This window comes from Mytilus edulis, chromosome 5 (assembly GCF_963676685.1).
Source record: "Mytilus edulis chromosome 5, xbMytEdul2.2, whole genome shotgun sequence".
Lineage (NCBI taxonomy): Eukaryota > Metazoa > Mollusca > Bivalvia > Mytilida > Mytilidae > Mytilus > Mytilus edulis.
The window spans coordinates 16,619,656-16,637,116 of NC_092348.1; the positions used below are offsets into that span (position 1 = coordinate 16,619,656).

Genomic DNA, 17,461 nt, shown 5'->3' on the forward strand with positions numbered 1-17,461 from the left:
ACCTCAGTGGAGTGTTATATATTCAAACATAATTATATGAAACTTTATTGTGCATGTTGTGTGTATAAGACGGATTTAAAATAGGTAATGTTTTGACATGCATTTAAAGTAGGTACATTTAATAACTGAGAAAGAAAATAACATTTCTTAAAAATTGCCGTGTTAGAAATGTCCTTGAGGGTTGTAATTTAAAAAATACCAGAAGAATTGTCAAAAAGGTCTAAATTTTAAGCACTAATTATTCAATAAAAAGCATATTAAATCTGCCAAAATGTAAATATTTCCACATTTTCAATTTGAGTATTTGTTAATCGTGTGTCCGCCGATATATGTAAATACAAAGATGGCGTCCATTAATCAGTGTATGACATATACAAATTGATCTCTAATATGTCAGAATATGAGAATATCATTTTGTCAACTTTGCAACACTTCCTTAGATGACATATTGGAGGGCGATGAGAAGTTCTCTCTCGAACGCTCACTCCAATATCATGTATATTTTAAGAGCATAGACCTGACGCAGGACACTCTACTGTTTCTACTCGGTACGGAAGACAATCTCTTAGATAATAGAATTGAGAATTAAAATGTGAAATGTTTCAAAGAGACAGAAACCCGACCAACATAGAGAGATTCTCGCTTGGACACTTACATCATTATCTTGTTTAGTATAAGAGTATAAACCTGAAGCTCAGAATGCACTCTAATCACCGCGAATAATTAGGAGAGAAATTTAAAGAGTAGTCTGTATCCTAGCCTTTTTTCAATACTTCACTTTAATAATACAAGATTAAAACACGAGTAAATGTTAGTTACTACCAATAGAACACACAAAAAAAGCTCCTTTCAACTGATTTTTGTTATTTTGTTGTGTTTTTGCAACAATGTCCCAATTTAAGAGAGGTTTCATATTGCATACAGTATTAGGAAAACAGATTAACACACTCAAAGTTAAATTAACAACTGAACCATGGAAATCAGGTCAAGGTCAGATGACAACTGCCAGTTGGACATGTACACTTTACAATTATGCCATATACTGTGGATTCATTTATTTTCGTGGGTACCAATTTTCGTGGACAGAGGGAAACTTGCATATTCGTGGATATTTAAATTCACATGCATTCCTTTAGAAAATATGCATTTCGTTGAACATTTAAATTCGTTGTTTCCCTGTACCCACGAAATCCACGAAAATTGGTATCCAACGAATATTAATGAATACACAGTACCAAATATTGCAGACCTATTGCATCCCATACAAGACAAATAAAATGAGATCGAGGTTAAGTGAAAACTGTGTGACGGCCATAATGACCTTGGAAGGTACGCACATACCAACTAGAGTTATCTTTTAATTCATGATAAGAGAGAAATTAACATTACAAAAAATATTTCCTTTTTTTCAAGACGTCATTAAACCATGTAAAAGGTAAAATAACAAAAATACTGAACTCCGAAGAAAATTCAAAACGGAAAGTCCCTAATCAAATGGCAAAATCAAATGATTAAACACATCAAACGAATGGAAAACAACTGTTATATTCTTGACTTGGTACAGACATTCTCAATGTAGAAAATGGTGGATTTAACCTGGTTTTACAGCGCTAAACCTCTCATTTGTATGGCAGTCGCATCAGATTCATTATATTTAACGACGCATGAACAATAGTTATCAAAGGTACCAGGATTATAATTTAATACACCAGACGCGCGTTTCGTCTACTCAAGACTCATCAGTGACGCTCATGAAAACAAAACCAACCAATAGCAGGCTAATTGAATTACATTTTCCGAAAAGGATTTGATTCATGTCTTTCACTTGCCTTTTTTGTACAAATGAATAAAATTGGATGTTCACGTTTATGGATTTTGTGCAATGATTCAATGCACCATATTTTTTTCATTTTCGTTTATTAAGTTTACCAAGAAACAGAAAACTGTACAGATAATGCCAATAAAGTAACCAACCCACACAGACAAAAAAAAGATATACTTGCATTTCCATTAACCAAACCTTTTAATGGTTTATGTTCCATTTTTATTGCATTTTTGAATTGTATGATTCTTCTGAAGTAAATATACCCAATAAATATTTGCAAATAACGTGACAGTACACCTGCGACCCTAATACGAATTAAAATCTGGTGATAAAAGTTTATCTCCCTTCCAACTTTAATTGATGATGTATGGCTTTTTCACAACGAGGTGGCTTTAAATTATCAGTTGATAATTCAAATACCATATTGTTATAATAAAATTTAAAGATTAGTTGATTGTTGTCTGTTTACGCTACTACATATATCTTCATAACATCTGTAATACTTTACAAAAACACTTCTGCAGTCGAAAAAGCCAAATATTGAACGTACTTTTTCACTAGATAACAGTCGCGAGGTTATCTCAAAACCAAGACACATTAGTCTAAATCCGAAGCAAACCAGTAGTAATTGTTCATTTGCTTCCATTTCATATTTTGACTCAGTCTTACACTCGACCTCTAGCACTCCAGACGAGCACACTTCCGCGAGAACAATTAGTCAGTTGAAAGTATAAAATAAGTATAAAATAAGTAATTCCAGACAAACATGTAAAACAGAATACTTGATTTCACTAATCAAACAAAGCCTTATATATATTATGTACAAGTCAAACCAGTTATCTATACATGTATTCTTATCGCTTAACTAAGCTTGTCGACTTCTGTCATGACTCTCGCTGTACTGTTTGGGATTTTCTTCCTCCTTTCAGGTAAGAATGATATGTTTGAAACGCTAATGATTTAGCTCTCATGTTTTGTTTCGAAAACTGTGATTCCTTTAATTGTTCATATCAGTGTTTTTGTTTTCTTTTCCAGATTGACAATTATTGAGGATATTTAAAAAAAATCGGGAGTTTTTTTTTTATCTGAAACCCCAAATGAAAAGATATCAAGTTTATACAAATCAGTCTGCCTATTTGTCCAAAATATTTTTTGAATACTTTGCCTCTTTACATTTTAAAAATTTATACTAATCAGGATGACTTTTGTGAATACAACACTCTTGTATGCTTTATCTTATGTTCATGAAACTATGTACATTGTGTGAACCAAGCACTAAAATTCAAATGCAAGAAAGACATTATGCTCACTTGACAAATCCAATGCAGCGTTATGTCTCTATGACGTAGAAATGTGTTATACTAACCAGTAGTTAATACAATATATATAGAAATCTACATTCATATTTTCAATGTAACAATATACTTAACAAATTAATTTGAGAATGGAAATGGAGAATGTGTCAAAGAGTCAAAAGCCCGACCAAAGAGCAGAAAACAGCAGGGGGCCACCAACGAGTCTTCAATACTGCGAGAAAATAGGTACCCGGAGGCGTGCTTCAACTGGACCCTAAAAAATATGCATTAGTTTAGTGATAATGGACGTCATTCTGAACTCCGAAATATATAAAAGAACTAAAATCACACAAAAATAACACAGCCAAAGGCTCTTGACTTGGTACAGATACAAAAAATGCGGCGGAGTTAAATGTTTTTTGACATCTCAACCCTATCCCTGTACTTCTAACCAATATAGAAAAAACAATCACCACACAGCAATACGCACAGTAAAACTCTGTTCAAAAGAAGTTCGAGTCATATTTAGAAGAGCGGATGTCCTGCATACTGGTCTGGTCTAGTCTAGCCAATTTGACTTTTTTTGTATTGTTTGGTATGGGTTTGCACGTAAAATCCATATACATATACATGTAATGTACTGCAAGGAGTTTAATTCCTGTCTCCATTATAGCTAGCGAAAAAAATCAAAACTAAACATTTTGTTTCTTTCTTCATCAGCAACAACACGCAGTTGGATTTCCAGTCACACTAGAACAATAGAAAAATCACTCTTCTCATGAAAGAGATAGAAAAGGTAGAAAAAAGGAGAGACAATTTACAATCTATTGTTCAACATAGGGGTGTGTAAAAAACTGCCAGATTTGACTGCATATTTTTCTTTTTTTTTGAAAAACATATATATCAAACCTTAATAATGCAGCTTTCTGAGTATCGAATTTTTAACATGTTCCGAAATGTAGTTTCGTCACAAGAATTTTTCCAAGTTGGGTCATTTCGTCTATATGAATGTCGGCAAATTCGTATGATCGAGCACACCGACAAGTGTATCGTTAGGACAACTCGATATAATGTAATCAATATACGTGACAAATAACCTAATGTGAAGTTTATTAAACTCATCATAACATAATTGATCAACACATTATATTTGAAAAACATGAGTCCTATAATATAACACTTTAAAGGTTCATATCATTTACATTCAACGTTTTTATTGGATTTTTTTTACTACAATGTAACCTCGAGGTTAAACGTTGGTAGTAAAAAAAAAAATCCCAGAAAAATGTCGAATGATATTGTAAATGATATGAACCTTCGAATTTTTATAATATCGGAATAGAAAAAACGTGATCCAATTTAACCATGCACGTGTGTTGAAGAAGACTTTGCACTTTTATGAAGTACAGGGGGTAAGGTGTTTTTCTCAAACAATATTATGATCCCAAATTTGAGGAATTTTGTTGGCAATACTTTAAAACAAACACTACATATAGGAAAGTATATGTTAAATCTCAATGTATTATTATTATGAAAAAATCTTCCCCCTCCCCTGGTTTGACATGTAATGGTTGAAACCCAAGGTGATTCGCACTAACTGCCTAAAAGGGGGCCCGCTCCAGTCTTGCGTCAGTGATTTAGTATATACTAGTAATAAACAAAATATTGTCTCATACGGAAAGGGGCGGCCGAGCAACCTGCACAGCCAAGCTTGTCTTGCAAAACAACCAAGATTTACAAACATTTCCAACAAAAACCTTCAGTTGGGCAATCTGACTGGAATCTTATTATCTCTACTGATAAATAATGCAACACTAATGACACATTTAAGTTTTGGAAGGAATTTATTCACAAAGAATGTTTCTCATTGATGTACATTTCTATGCTGTTGTCTTTTCGGAGTTTATATTGGAAATTAAGAGTCTAGCTCCACATTCCTATGCATATGATTGTCATATGTACGCGAGAATCATTCCATAAAACATCCGTTTGATATCCTGTCAATGTCAGATACTGTCTAGTGTGGAAAATCTGGCTAAACTTGTGCTGGATTAGACACTTGAATCTTACATCGTTATTGATGTTAAGCAATTAGTTTAACGGGCCATCCGTTACTGTTGGATTGTATGACAGTCTTCCTTCCATACAGAACATCACTGAAAAATGATTTGAACATTCAATTAGGTGATAATAATATTATTTGGCAATCCAAAGAGAACCTGAAAATATTAGACCAACGTACGTTTGAACAGAGATGCTAAAAAAAAAACCCCAAAAAAACCCAGCCATTTTACTTTACAATCAAATTGAAAAAGTAGTTAGTTGCATGTCCCATCTTCCTTTGGTTGTAGACCCCGATACATATAATCTAAATTTCGTTGCATTTTCACCCCCCCCCCCCTTTTTTTAACTGAATTTGTTCAAGGTATAGTGGTTTAACCCCTTTTCAGATTTCAGTATGTCATGTTGTATATATTTTATAAATTAGATGAATTTCTAGTAAGTTTCTACGGTATTCTTTATCATTTGACAAAATACTATGCATCTGAATTAAATTGTTTACTATTTGAAAAAGCGCGCCTTCTTATACATTAATTTACCTCCCATTATTTCATATAGCAACACAAATTAAAAACTGCCAATCTTTGCTGCATATAAATTTTTTCCCCGATAAAAATATGTATCATGCCACATAATCAACTTTACAAATTGGGAGAAAATCAAGATGTTCCGACCATTGGATAGTATTTAAAAAAAAATATGAAAGGATGGCATGATTACAAGTTTGATCCCTGACGACACTGAAAATCGAAAATTCACGCATTTACCTATCATATCATTATACGATGAGTTGATAAACTTAACAAGAAATAATTTACCTGATTCGTTATCATATTCACATTATGTTGACACGTCTTAGTTCGTTTATGCTAGCTCATTTTAAACAAGCTAAACAATTACAGCATCATCCGGTTTTTTTTTACCAATTACCTCTAGTCAGAAGAGCGCACTGTTTACAGGGGAGGTAATATTTTGTCACCAGTTCGCACACTAAAACATCCCTTGAGTGCTTCTCTGCAAGTGCCGGTTGAAATTTGTCTTAAGAATACGTAAACAAATACGTCACCAAAACAATCATTGACAAATTTATAGAACATTGCATGTAATGATAACAAATAGACACCAATAAAGAATCAATAACACAAATAGTAAAAAAATTGTAACAATATTAAAGCGGCATTAATTCTTCATTGTCACACGACAGAAGCTGAATATCATTTTTATTGTATTTTAAGATTTTTAAATCTAATTCATAAATCTAATATATTTCTAGCATAAAATGTGATACACAAAGTCTTCGGCAAACGTCTTTTATAATTTACTTCACCTTTCATATATGTATTTAGATGTTTCGAGTGAGTGTCAACTCGGATGGCAGCATTATGAGAAAACCTGTTACTGGTTTAGTACTACGACATTACCATGGCATTCAGCAGCGGTAAGTTCAAAATTTGATTACGAAATGAGACAAAAATGCAAAAACGCTGACAATAATGTATTAAATCTGACGAGATAAAGGAAAAATAAAGGCCACTGAATTTATATTTTGAATATCACAAAATTGATGACCACCAATCAGATTTTGAAAATGTCAAATATTTGTCAGAAAACATAATGTTTTTTCTAGGTGCAAACATATGTTAGGGTGAAAACTGATAAAAAGTAAATTAAAAATGTTGTCATCCTCCAGTGATTGGCACTAAAATAAAACATTATACACAAATAGATCCTTTCGAGAGGAATTCTAATATGACGTGCTTCTTTAGCTTTGTGAAAAAAACCATGCTCTAAATTCAAAAAAAATTGTTTGCACATACGTATATTGACTACTTTAAAGTAATGAATTTTATCAAAATGTCATGTATTTAATATATTTCATTAACGTAAAACACTTCCAAACTCTTAAATGATGCACATATTGTTACTACTTCATTTATCATGATTTCATTAACGTAAAACACTTCCAAACTCTTAAATGATGCACATATTGTTACTACTTCATTTATCATGACTGTAATGTGTTGCAGTTCGAAATAGACATATTTGACCTAAATACGACAACAGTTCATTCTGGCTGTTAAAACACCTTCTTCTTAAAATTACAATGCCAGTCGTTTGCTTGTTTACAAAAAAAGGGAGGTTCAGGGAAGAGGATACACAAGCACGCTACACTTATACACATCAGACATATACATTACCTTAATTGCCTGAATCAGAATCTAAATAATTGATGCAAGCTATACTTTATTGTAGTTTTTACATGGGTAGGCATTATATTCGTGTTACCTTAGCCCTCAATATCGCTCGGGCAAAAATAATCACGAATATAATGTCTACCAATGTTTAAACAACAATAAAGTATAGCTTGCAGAAATTATTTATTAATTTTCTGTAAGATCTAAAAGTCCCTTTAATACTATTTCCGTTCTCTGATATCTTTTTATGCCCCGCCTTTTGTTCTGTGCGTCCGTCCGTTCGTCCGTCCGTCTATTTGTCTGTCCTATTTCATGTAAAAGTTTTTGTCAAGGTAGTTTTGGATGAAGTTAAAGTCCAATCAACTTGAACGTTGATACACATGTTCGTTATGATATGATCTTTCTAATATTAATAGAAAATAAGACTTTAACCCCCATTTTACGGTCCACTGAATTAAAAAAAAATAGTGTGAGTAGGGTATCTGTGTACTCTGTACACATTCTTGTTTCTTATTTTTTAAGTCTCCTTTTGACATTATTCTACATGTTCTAAGACAAGATGTCTAAAATGAAATATTTCCAAGAAAGAATCAGAGTAAACAACTGAACAAATTATAGGCAGTTAATAAGTATTTGCATTGACATATTTTGATGATACTATCTATAGTTCAATATGCGGTATGATTGTTGAGGCCATACAGGGACCTATATAGCTTCTAGTATTATTGCTTATCAGCAGGTATTCCGAACTAATGTGGTTAGTTACGTCTCATTATAAATTATAAATTATTTTTCAATACAGATTTCTGAATGTGTGTAGTTTTATTAAAATTATCTATACATCTCCGAATTAATCATTACGCCTCCTAGTAACTATTTAAATTGCTTTTTTTTCATATTGAATAAATTCCAGCGCACAAATGATTGAGGAAACTCTGACTCTGAGATTCACCTACCATCATGTAACTCAATTGAAATATGAGTTGGATTAGTACCTTATTTATGAATTATGATCATTTACTCCTATTCAATAAGATATCATTGTGTTTTTTTTATTCACTATTGGCAAGGTATTTTTTGTTTTAAATTTCTATTGATATGGGTACAATCTTCTTTAAAAAAAAGAGTTCCTGTAGAAGCCATGGAGCTGAGTTAGCTTCAGTTCTAACTGCTGCGGAGAATGCCTACCTCAGATATTTTGCAGCTGCGTTTGGACACAGTAAGTCTTTAAAAATGAAGGAGTATTTAAAATTTAAGGGTTTCTAATCTATAAAGTTTCCTTGTAGATGTATATACTAATTCATACCGTCTCTTAAAAGGTCAAAAATGTAAATGGGAATTTCCAATTTATCTGCTTGATAAAAATTAAAAAAAAAAAAAACTGTCAAATTAATGTTCACCAATTAAACTCAAATTCTCAATTTGATTTATAACATACTTAATCGTATTTAAAAATAAAAAAAGAGTCTAGAATAAACAACTTACAATGCATAGGTTCGATAAAATGTATCAGCATTTCGTGTGTATTTTAATCTATAGTGTGTGATAACATTGTGTGAGGGAATTCGACGTTTGATGTACCACTGTTCACTCCAGTGCAATTTATGACAATACCACTGCATCAATCAGAATTATTTTTTTTGCAGTGTTTTAAGAAATGATTTTGCTTTGTTATCGCGTATTATTTGTGAAACATTCAATGTTTTAAAAAGGCGAATTTTCTTTATAAAGTCAATGATTATGTTGACTTTTGAAGGCCAAACTTTCTACAGCCTTATATACGCTAATGAAAGATCCAAAAACTATACCAATACATAACGACATGTTTATGAAATTATAACAAATCTATTGGTTAACAAATTTTTACTCGTTATTGCAAAATAATGAACTTGATATATCTGACATTTTCTCCCTACCCAGTTTACCCCTATACATTTTTATGATGTGGACTGGTCATTGTTATTGAATCGTAGGCAATTTGATTGGATTAAGTTGTTATTAGTTTACCTTCAAACTTGTTTATGCTTTTCATACATGACTATTGATTAATTAGAACGTGCATGAATGTGTACGGTAACTAAAATGACCTTCAAACTGGACACTGGACGAGTCAATATTATGTTTTATCAATGAAAGTTAAGGTATGAAAGGTAAGAATTGCCACTTATTCGATTTTCACAAAATTTTCGGAATATACAGTTGAAAGGTTATTTTTTAAAAGCCTATTGTGAAGAGTAAAAAGAAAGTTTACAAATAATACGTTCTGTTCCATTAAACAAGTCATTTTCGTAAGAGAAATACCGAAATATATTTTACGCACGACTACGGCAGGTAAAATTATTATTTATCATAATAAAAAAAAGCATTTTTCAGTCTCATTGGAATATGTTGATTACAATTAATCCCAAACTTAAGAAGTAAGTAACTAAAGTCAAAATATGTCCGATCTGCCTATTTCTGCACATCAAAAGTCAATACGATCGTTTTAAAGTCAATTTCGTCTACCTCACAAAATCTTGTTAGGCACTATAGACGCTATCTAATTCACTATCGAGGTGACATCCAAGGACTGCTGAAAGTAATCTAACCCGACATAAACATAAATAAAGATATCAAAAGAAAGCGAACTCGAGCAAGTGGATTTTTTATTTTAGGTCTGTTTGAATTTATATAATGGATTGAAATATATTCCTCTCATCGTTTTTACATACTAGTATATAACAAAGAGTTTTTATAGATCGAATCTGTCAATTACATGGTTAACCCTTGTTCACTTTTCAACAAGTATCTGTTCTCCAACTAGAGCCATAATCGACACTGTGTGAACGTCGCACAATAAAATATCGTAAAATCGCATATGTTATTTATTATTGAGCTTTTAAACTAATATTAACAGACCGAATCACAAATTAAATAGTAAGGCCGCACCAATAAATGTCCGGAACGATATACTATTATAATAATTGTGTAATTTTCAGATGGAAGGAACGCATGCATAGGAGTTGCCTAGAAAGGAGTCAAAAACACTGGCCTTAATACAAATGAAATTCTTATATTTCAATGTAAAATTAGAGACTCAGCTTCTGTGCCACCCAAATTAGTTTTTTTGGGGAAATCTATAGACACTTTTATGCAATCAAAATTGTTAACCCAGGCACATGCAAAGTTGACAATGTTAATTCGAGGGGTGAAAATCTGCTCATTCACCCTCTCAGATATGTGTTTTTAAAAATTAATTATACTGAATGTTCTGTTATTGCTTTCTTTTAAATTTTCAAATGATAAACTAGACCTCGATCGTGTACACAACAACAAATCCGGGCATGATAAAGCACAAAGTTGATGAACTTGACAAGCGTCTTTGCAAAGGGTAATAGAGTCATGGGGTATAGTAAATATCTCCCTAGTATTAACCAACCAAACTTTAGCATTCTAACATGAAGAATATAATGATATTTATTGTACCATACTCTAAATTACTCGAAGCACGAGGGATAAGTTGGTCTTCAAATGATTGATTGGAATACATTGTGTATTAACAAATGAACGGATCGCGATTAGGAATCCCCTCAATTACGAGTTATGTTACTGTGTGTTCCGTGTAAAGGACTTTTTTTTTTAAAAAACTTTGTTATAAACAATCCAGAATAAATGTTCAAGTTGGAAGAAATATGCTACACTATCCTGTAATTTGTGTTCAAGTTGAAATAATAATGGAGAAAACATTTTTTCATCTGGAAATTGTATAATGTAGGATTTTTTATTTCATGACAAATCTGTATTTTTCTAAAGAGTATAACCTTTTTTCGTTGATTTCATAAGTAAACCAATTCAAACGAGAACAAATAACAAATTTTATGTTACAGCTAAATCGACTTTGTGATGTCTTTAAAATCATGTTCAACTTTTCATAATGTTTTTTTTTAATTTATTATATATGAACAGTAAATTATTTTTTTGTTTCTTATTGCACTACAGTAAATTCATTCATTATTACATGTTTACAAAAGTAATGAAAGTTTAATATTCTTTTCATGTATAACAATTTTATTTATCCGGAGAGCTTTTATCAATTATTTTTTTAGGGTTATACTTTGATTATGTATAGGTTACTGGATTGGCGGAGATGATGAAGTTGTTGAAGGATCGTGGACATGGGCAGGCACAGATGCTCCTATAGATTATAATGACTGGGGCCCAGGAGAACCCGGAGGAGCCAGAAATGAAAACTGTTTGGCGATTTATCACCCAATTAATTATCATTGGGTCGATGCTGATTGCAAGTTTCCATCATTCCGATACATATGTGAAAAACCGTAAGTACACTATATAATAACGAGACAAGATATTATAAAATGTCGCTAGTATAATTATGAAATATATCGAAAAGCATACGTAAAAGGCAAGTATTAGTTTGCTATTATTTACAGCTAGTAGAAGTATAAACGAATAAAATATTTGCTGACAAGAAGTGTTATTTGTCTGAGTTTTCAATATATGAATAAAAAAAAATGTGGTGTAATTGCCAATTAAACAACAAAATCTAATAAAAAAAGATGGAACAAATTTAATTTCTTTTTACTATTTTTCGTTCGCGTTTGCTGAAGGATAAGCAGAATTAAAATATATTTCAAACAACTTATTCTTAATTGTTTAGTTACAGACTGTGACGGATCAATTTAGTTTAAACACATGTTTTTATAGTGGATTGGGAAACACATTTTGCAACTTATATGAATCCCTTTCTACTTGGCTTTTAAATAGTTTAATCGACTTTTTTTTAAACTCTGTATAAGTAGTTATAAATAGTGCTGATTGACTGTGTATGAATGGAAAAGTAATCTTATTGTCCCCCGAGGTGCAATATATATTTGCCCTGAGGCGTAGCCAAGGCCAATAGTTGTACCAGAGGTGACAATGAATGTCTCACTATTCTACGAATATCCAATTAGACATTGTTTTATTATACTGAAAGAGACAACAGACAATTAAATTAACTATCGTAATATAAATTGAAGAAACACAACCATATTGTTTAACGTTTACCTCATATGTATTATGAATGCTCAGGCTATAACCTGCAATGCCATTAATCATACATATAATAGGTAAAACGCGATGTCCTAACTACCGTAGTATTCTCAACATTCTTTAATCCCGTAGCTGCAGTTCAAATTTCCCGAAATATAATGACGCTTGCAGTCAAATAGTTTCAACGAGGGAAACAAGTTTTAAACTACTGACCTTTCTAATATCAACGCTTGCAATTTGAAGAATTGTGATTTATTGTATTCTTCCTTTACATAGAAAATGATAACTGCTGTGTAAGAAAGAGCAGTTTGACATATTCATTTATCAAAGGAATTCGTATTCGAATACATTTATACATTTTTTTTTAATTTTTAGATATCCTGAATCTGGGCCAGGACATGGTATTGGAAAATAGAAATTTAATAAATGCCTCTTGGTTTTTATTTGGGTGTCAAGGACATGTTTTTATTCAATTAACAATATTTAATTATATTTGAAACTTCGAGGAACATGTTCACGAATTGTTTTCAAGTATTTCATCATTTCTGTTGCTATATTTACCTCCCACCTGTATGTACTTTTTTATTTATTATTGATTCATCATTCACATGATAAAAGTTGATAATTTCCATTGTTCTATTTAAAATCGGTTTAAAAAGCTTGAAAGCTTGAAGGGGATGCATGTAAGTCTCCGATAAATCTAACACTTTAAGATTTGGGAAAGGTTCCAATTTTGTACATTTTTAACATATCATGTCAGGAACTTCATAGGAAAGAAGATAAAAAGTTAGCAATATCCTCTAACTTTACGTTTCCCTCAATAGATGCTGTTTTCTCACTAAATAATACAAAATTTGGTAACTATGTCGAACGAATCTATCCCAACGAACTAAAGGTAAAGGATACAACAGATACAGTTAAGTCTGCCTCATATCTGGACTAACATCTAGAAATTGACAATAAGGGTCGGTTGAAAACAAAACTTTACGACATAAGAGAAGATTTCAGCTTCCCAAATGTGACCTTTCCGTTTCTATGTAAGAAACATTCAAGCAGCGCCTGCTAAGGAGTATATATCTCCCAATTTGTTACGATATTCATGGGCTTGTATTTCCTATCATGATTTCCTTGATAGAGGATTGCTACTAAACCGTGTCGTTTTCGATTATTTGTATGTCGTTTTGATCAAGAATAAGTTCATAAATGTCTTCTTGCAGATGTTTTGGAACCTCTTTTAGACTTCTGTTTGAATAATCTGCTATCACGAATTTTTTAACTGCTCTTTCGAATCTAGGCAGAAAGTTTGCAGTAAAAATGTAACAAAAAAAAAAAACCAGTAAAAAACTATAAGAAAGAATCCCACACGTATATTGATAGTAATTCCCAAATTCATGCTTAACAGTTAATATTCAATTAAGTAAGATAGGAAGATTTCTATTTATCTCTTATTTATGTTGATATTACGAAAAGAAAACAGTACATATCGTGTCTTATGAGAAATCCCATACTCTTGTGTTAGAATTCGGATCTTTAAAATGAAAAGAAAAAATCTTCACTTAATACAAATATAAATTCATTGAACGAAATTTATTGAAATTTAAACCTTCTGTGATATATATTCAACCATAATTATATGAAATTTATTGGGTGTAAATATAAGTTGTATTTAAAACAGGTAAAGTTTTGACATGCATTTTAAGTAGGTACATTATAAAACTGAATTAATAAATAATATTTCGTAAACATTGCAGAGTTATCCTTATATGTTTTAAAAATTTTAGACATTTAGAAGATTTGACAAAGAGGTCCGAATGTCAAGATATAATTAATTAAATAAAAAGTCAAATCTACAAAAATGTAAAAAGGTCCACATTCTGAATATAAGTAGGTATAATATCGTGTGAAAAATACTTCTTATGCCCGCCAATACAGGGAAACACAACGAAAGCGTCCATTTGGTTTCATGTGATATAGTCATCTCTGCATCACGTCAGAAATGAATAACAAGATCCAAATTTGAGAGATTTTTTTTTAGAGTATCACTTTGTCAACTTTTCAACACTTCATTCAGAAGTCTGAAGATGTAATATTGGGAGGCGACAATTCTTATCCTACCTAAGTGGCAGCTCTTAATACAGGTTACTATAAAGATCTGTTTGGCCTTCATTTTATAAGGATATTATAGTATGTATCAGTATCAGTTGAACTATTTTTAAAAGGACGCAGACTCAATGTTAGATTTATTTTTAAAGCTAACATTTTTCAAAAATCTACAAATTGTCATTACTTTACGACAGTTCTAGGTGTCAAATCAATATATTCTAAATTAAAAAAATAATTATGAAATGTATAACAAATATATCACTAGTAATAAATATGAGTAATGTACGTTTTTGCCCTTAAAAATGTGTAAACTAAACTTGTATTTTTGTTTGATACAAGTCAAATTAAAACATGTTCAAGCAGAGATTTAAAAACAATATACATCGCATACATTAATCCTTGTCCCTATAATGCAAACCAAAATACTCATAAAACATTATTATACATAATCCGGGTCATCATAAAACTGTTAATGTACTTCAAAAGCAGGAAACGAGATGTCAGCACAAAATAATATAAATTTCAAAGAGTATAGTACATTAAAAAGTCATTTTGTCTGACTAAAATGTTTTTTTTTTTTTTATCAAAACACAAAAGTTTTTGTTCTTTGAATGTATTGAATGCATATACGTGTACATTTTTTTCCGCTGTAATATTGAATTTATAACTTATAGTATTTTATATTATAACATAAATGATCCAAGGACTATAAGTAGTAAAAGACATATCAGCTCTTCTATTTTTCTCCCTTATGATTTGTTATAAACTCTCATAGGATTTTTTTCCTCCCAAAGGATTTTGTGTTTATTCCACAGGATTTTTTTTCCTGTATCGAATGTAAGTAATTCCATACACATGCATAAAAATAGAATGCTTGAGTTCAAAAAGCATCACAGCCTTATACATATAATGTACAAGTCAAACAGGTTTATCTATTAATATAGTCTTATCGTTCAGTTCAGTATGTCGACTTCAGTCAAGTATTTCGCCTTACTGTGTTTGTTTTTCGTCTTTTTCAGGTAAAGGTGATATTATTTATTTTGTAAATGAGTTTTCTGTTGTGTTTTGTATCTAAAACTTTTATCTCTTCATCATTCTCTCTAATTGATTATATCGCCGTTATTTTCTCCTTCAGATTGACAAGTTATTGACGACATTATATTTTATGGACAGCGGGTAGGTTTTTGTGAACTCAACAGCCCTGCATATTTTACCTGATGTTCATGAAACTCAGTCTATTGTAAAACATAAGCACAAAGAAATATAGATTCCTACACTGCATTACGTGTATTACGATATTTCTCTACTCGAGACAGATAAATTTTATTATTTAAAGCGCGAGGCTTGCTAAGCTTTTTATCTAATTAAAATTTAACTTTCGAGTTTTAAATAGTTACCTTCACCTTTAATTAATATGTAGACGTGTCAAGTGAGTGTTAACTCGGATGACAGCATTATGAGAAAACCTGTTACTGGTTTAGTACGACGGGATTATCTTGGTATTCAGCAGCTGTAAGTTCAAACTTTGATTACAAAAATGGCAAAAACGCTGACAATAAGGTTTTTAACAAGATAAAGGCCACACAATTTTTTTTATAAAATCACAAAATTGATTACTATCAATCAGATTTTGAAAATGCCAATATTTGTCAGAAAACATAATATTTCCTCCATGTGAATACATTCATTTCGTTTGTGAAAAGAAACACTGATAAAAAGTTAGTTGAAAAAGTTACTGGGCCTAAAATAAAACATGGTCTACAAACAGATCCCTTTAAGAGGAATTTTCAGTAAGACCTGGAAGGTCCTTCCAATAATATTCTGGTTCCTTTTTTACATTTTGTACGTCTTCCTTGGACATCTAACTGATAATGTTCGGATCCTTATATACTATATTCTCAGGAAAGAAACTCCACCAAACATAAACAACTATTTACAGTTGTGTATTGTCATTGTTATATATATTTATGTGCACATCGGGGACTAAACTTACTATTCCATGCATACCCAGTTAATAAGTATAAATAATTGCTTCTAATCACGTCATTTAAATTTTGTTCACGCATCGTTGTAAATATAGTGGAATCTGATGTCCTACAAGTGAGAGGTTTAGCGCTACAAAACCAGGTTCTGTCCACCATTTTCTACATTTGAAAATGCATGTACCAAGTCAGGAATATGACAGTTGTTATCCATTCGTTTGATGTGTTATATCATTTGATTTTGCCTTTTGAATAGGGACTTTCCGTAATAAATTTTCCTCGGAGTTCAGTAATTTTGTGATTTTACTTTCTGATGGATAGCTACGTCTCAGTATCAATCCTTAAACATCTGTAACTATATCTATATATTTCCGAATCATTACAGTTCATGTACATGTGTGTTTCATTATACGTAAGTTTTATTGGCTAACGGCAATCTCACGTTATTCTGGAATAAACCTTCATTTCAAAATGATATATACATTTATGATGACACGAGCTTCCACTATAAAGTGCACAGATTAACGAAAGGAAGGCTAAACAAACGGATGTGCGGTCATAGATCAGACATTAACCTCAATGCTAACGACATTCTATACCAGCATTTCAATCAGCCCGATCATTCCATCGTTTCTATGACAGTTCGCATTATCGAAAAGATATACCATAGCTCTAACAATCCTAATCTTTCAACGACTCTCCGTAGACAAAAAGAAGACTACTGGATTAGACAATTGGGAACTGCAACACCGTATGGCTGCAATGACAAAATTGATGGTATAGGTATTCTATCTAGTCCTTCGTGTAACTCGGTGAATGTGATGAATATTTTCAACTCGACTCCTCGACGTAGACGCAGTCATGGTCATCGTCATTATACATCACCCTCTCTGCATGATGTCTCTATTAATGACTTGCTGCCATTCATACAAAAACCGTTAGGTATTCATCACATTCGCACGAAACTTT

General features: G+C 31.6%; 1 protein-coding gene across 1 annotated transcript; it reads left to right on the forward strand.

The window, feature by feature from the left end:
- Positions 1-2,515: 2,515 nt before the first annotated feature.
- Positions 2,516-12,862, forward strand: LOC139523111 (perlucin-like protein). The gene is made up of 5 exons (XM_071316892.1): positions 2,516-2,754; positions 6,528-6,619; positions 8,502-8,595; positions 11,485-11,692; positions 12,783-12,862. Exons 1-5 carry the CDS (start codon positions 2,712-2,714, stop codon positions 12,820-12,822), a joined length of 477 nt encoding a protein of 158 aa, XP_071172993.1. The 5' UTR covers positions 2,516-2,711; the 3' UTR covers positions 12,823-12,862.
- Positions 12,863-17,461: the final 4,599 nt, after the last annotated feature.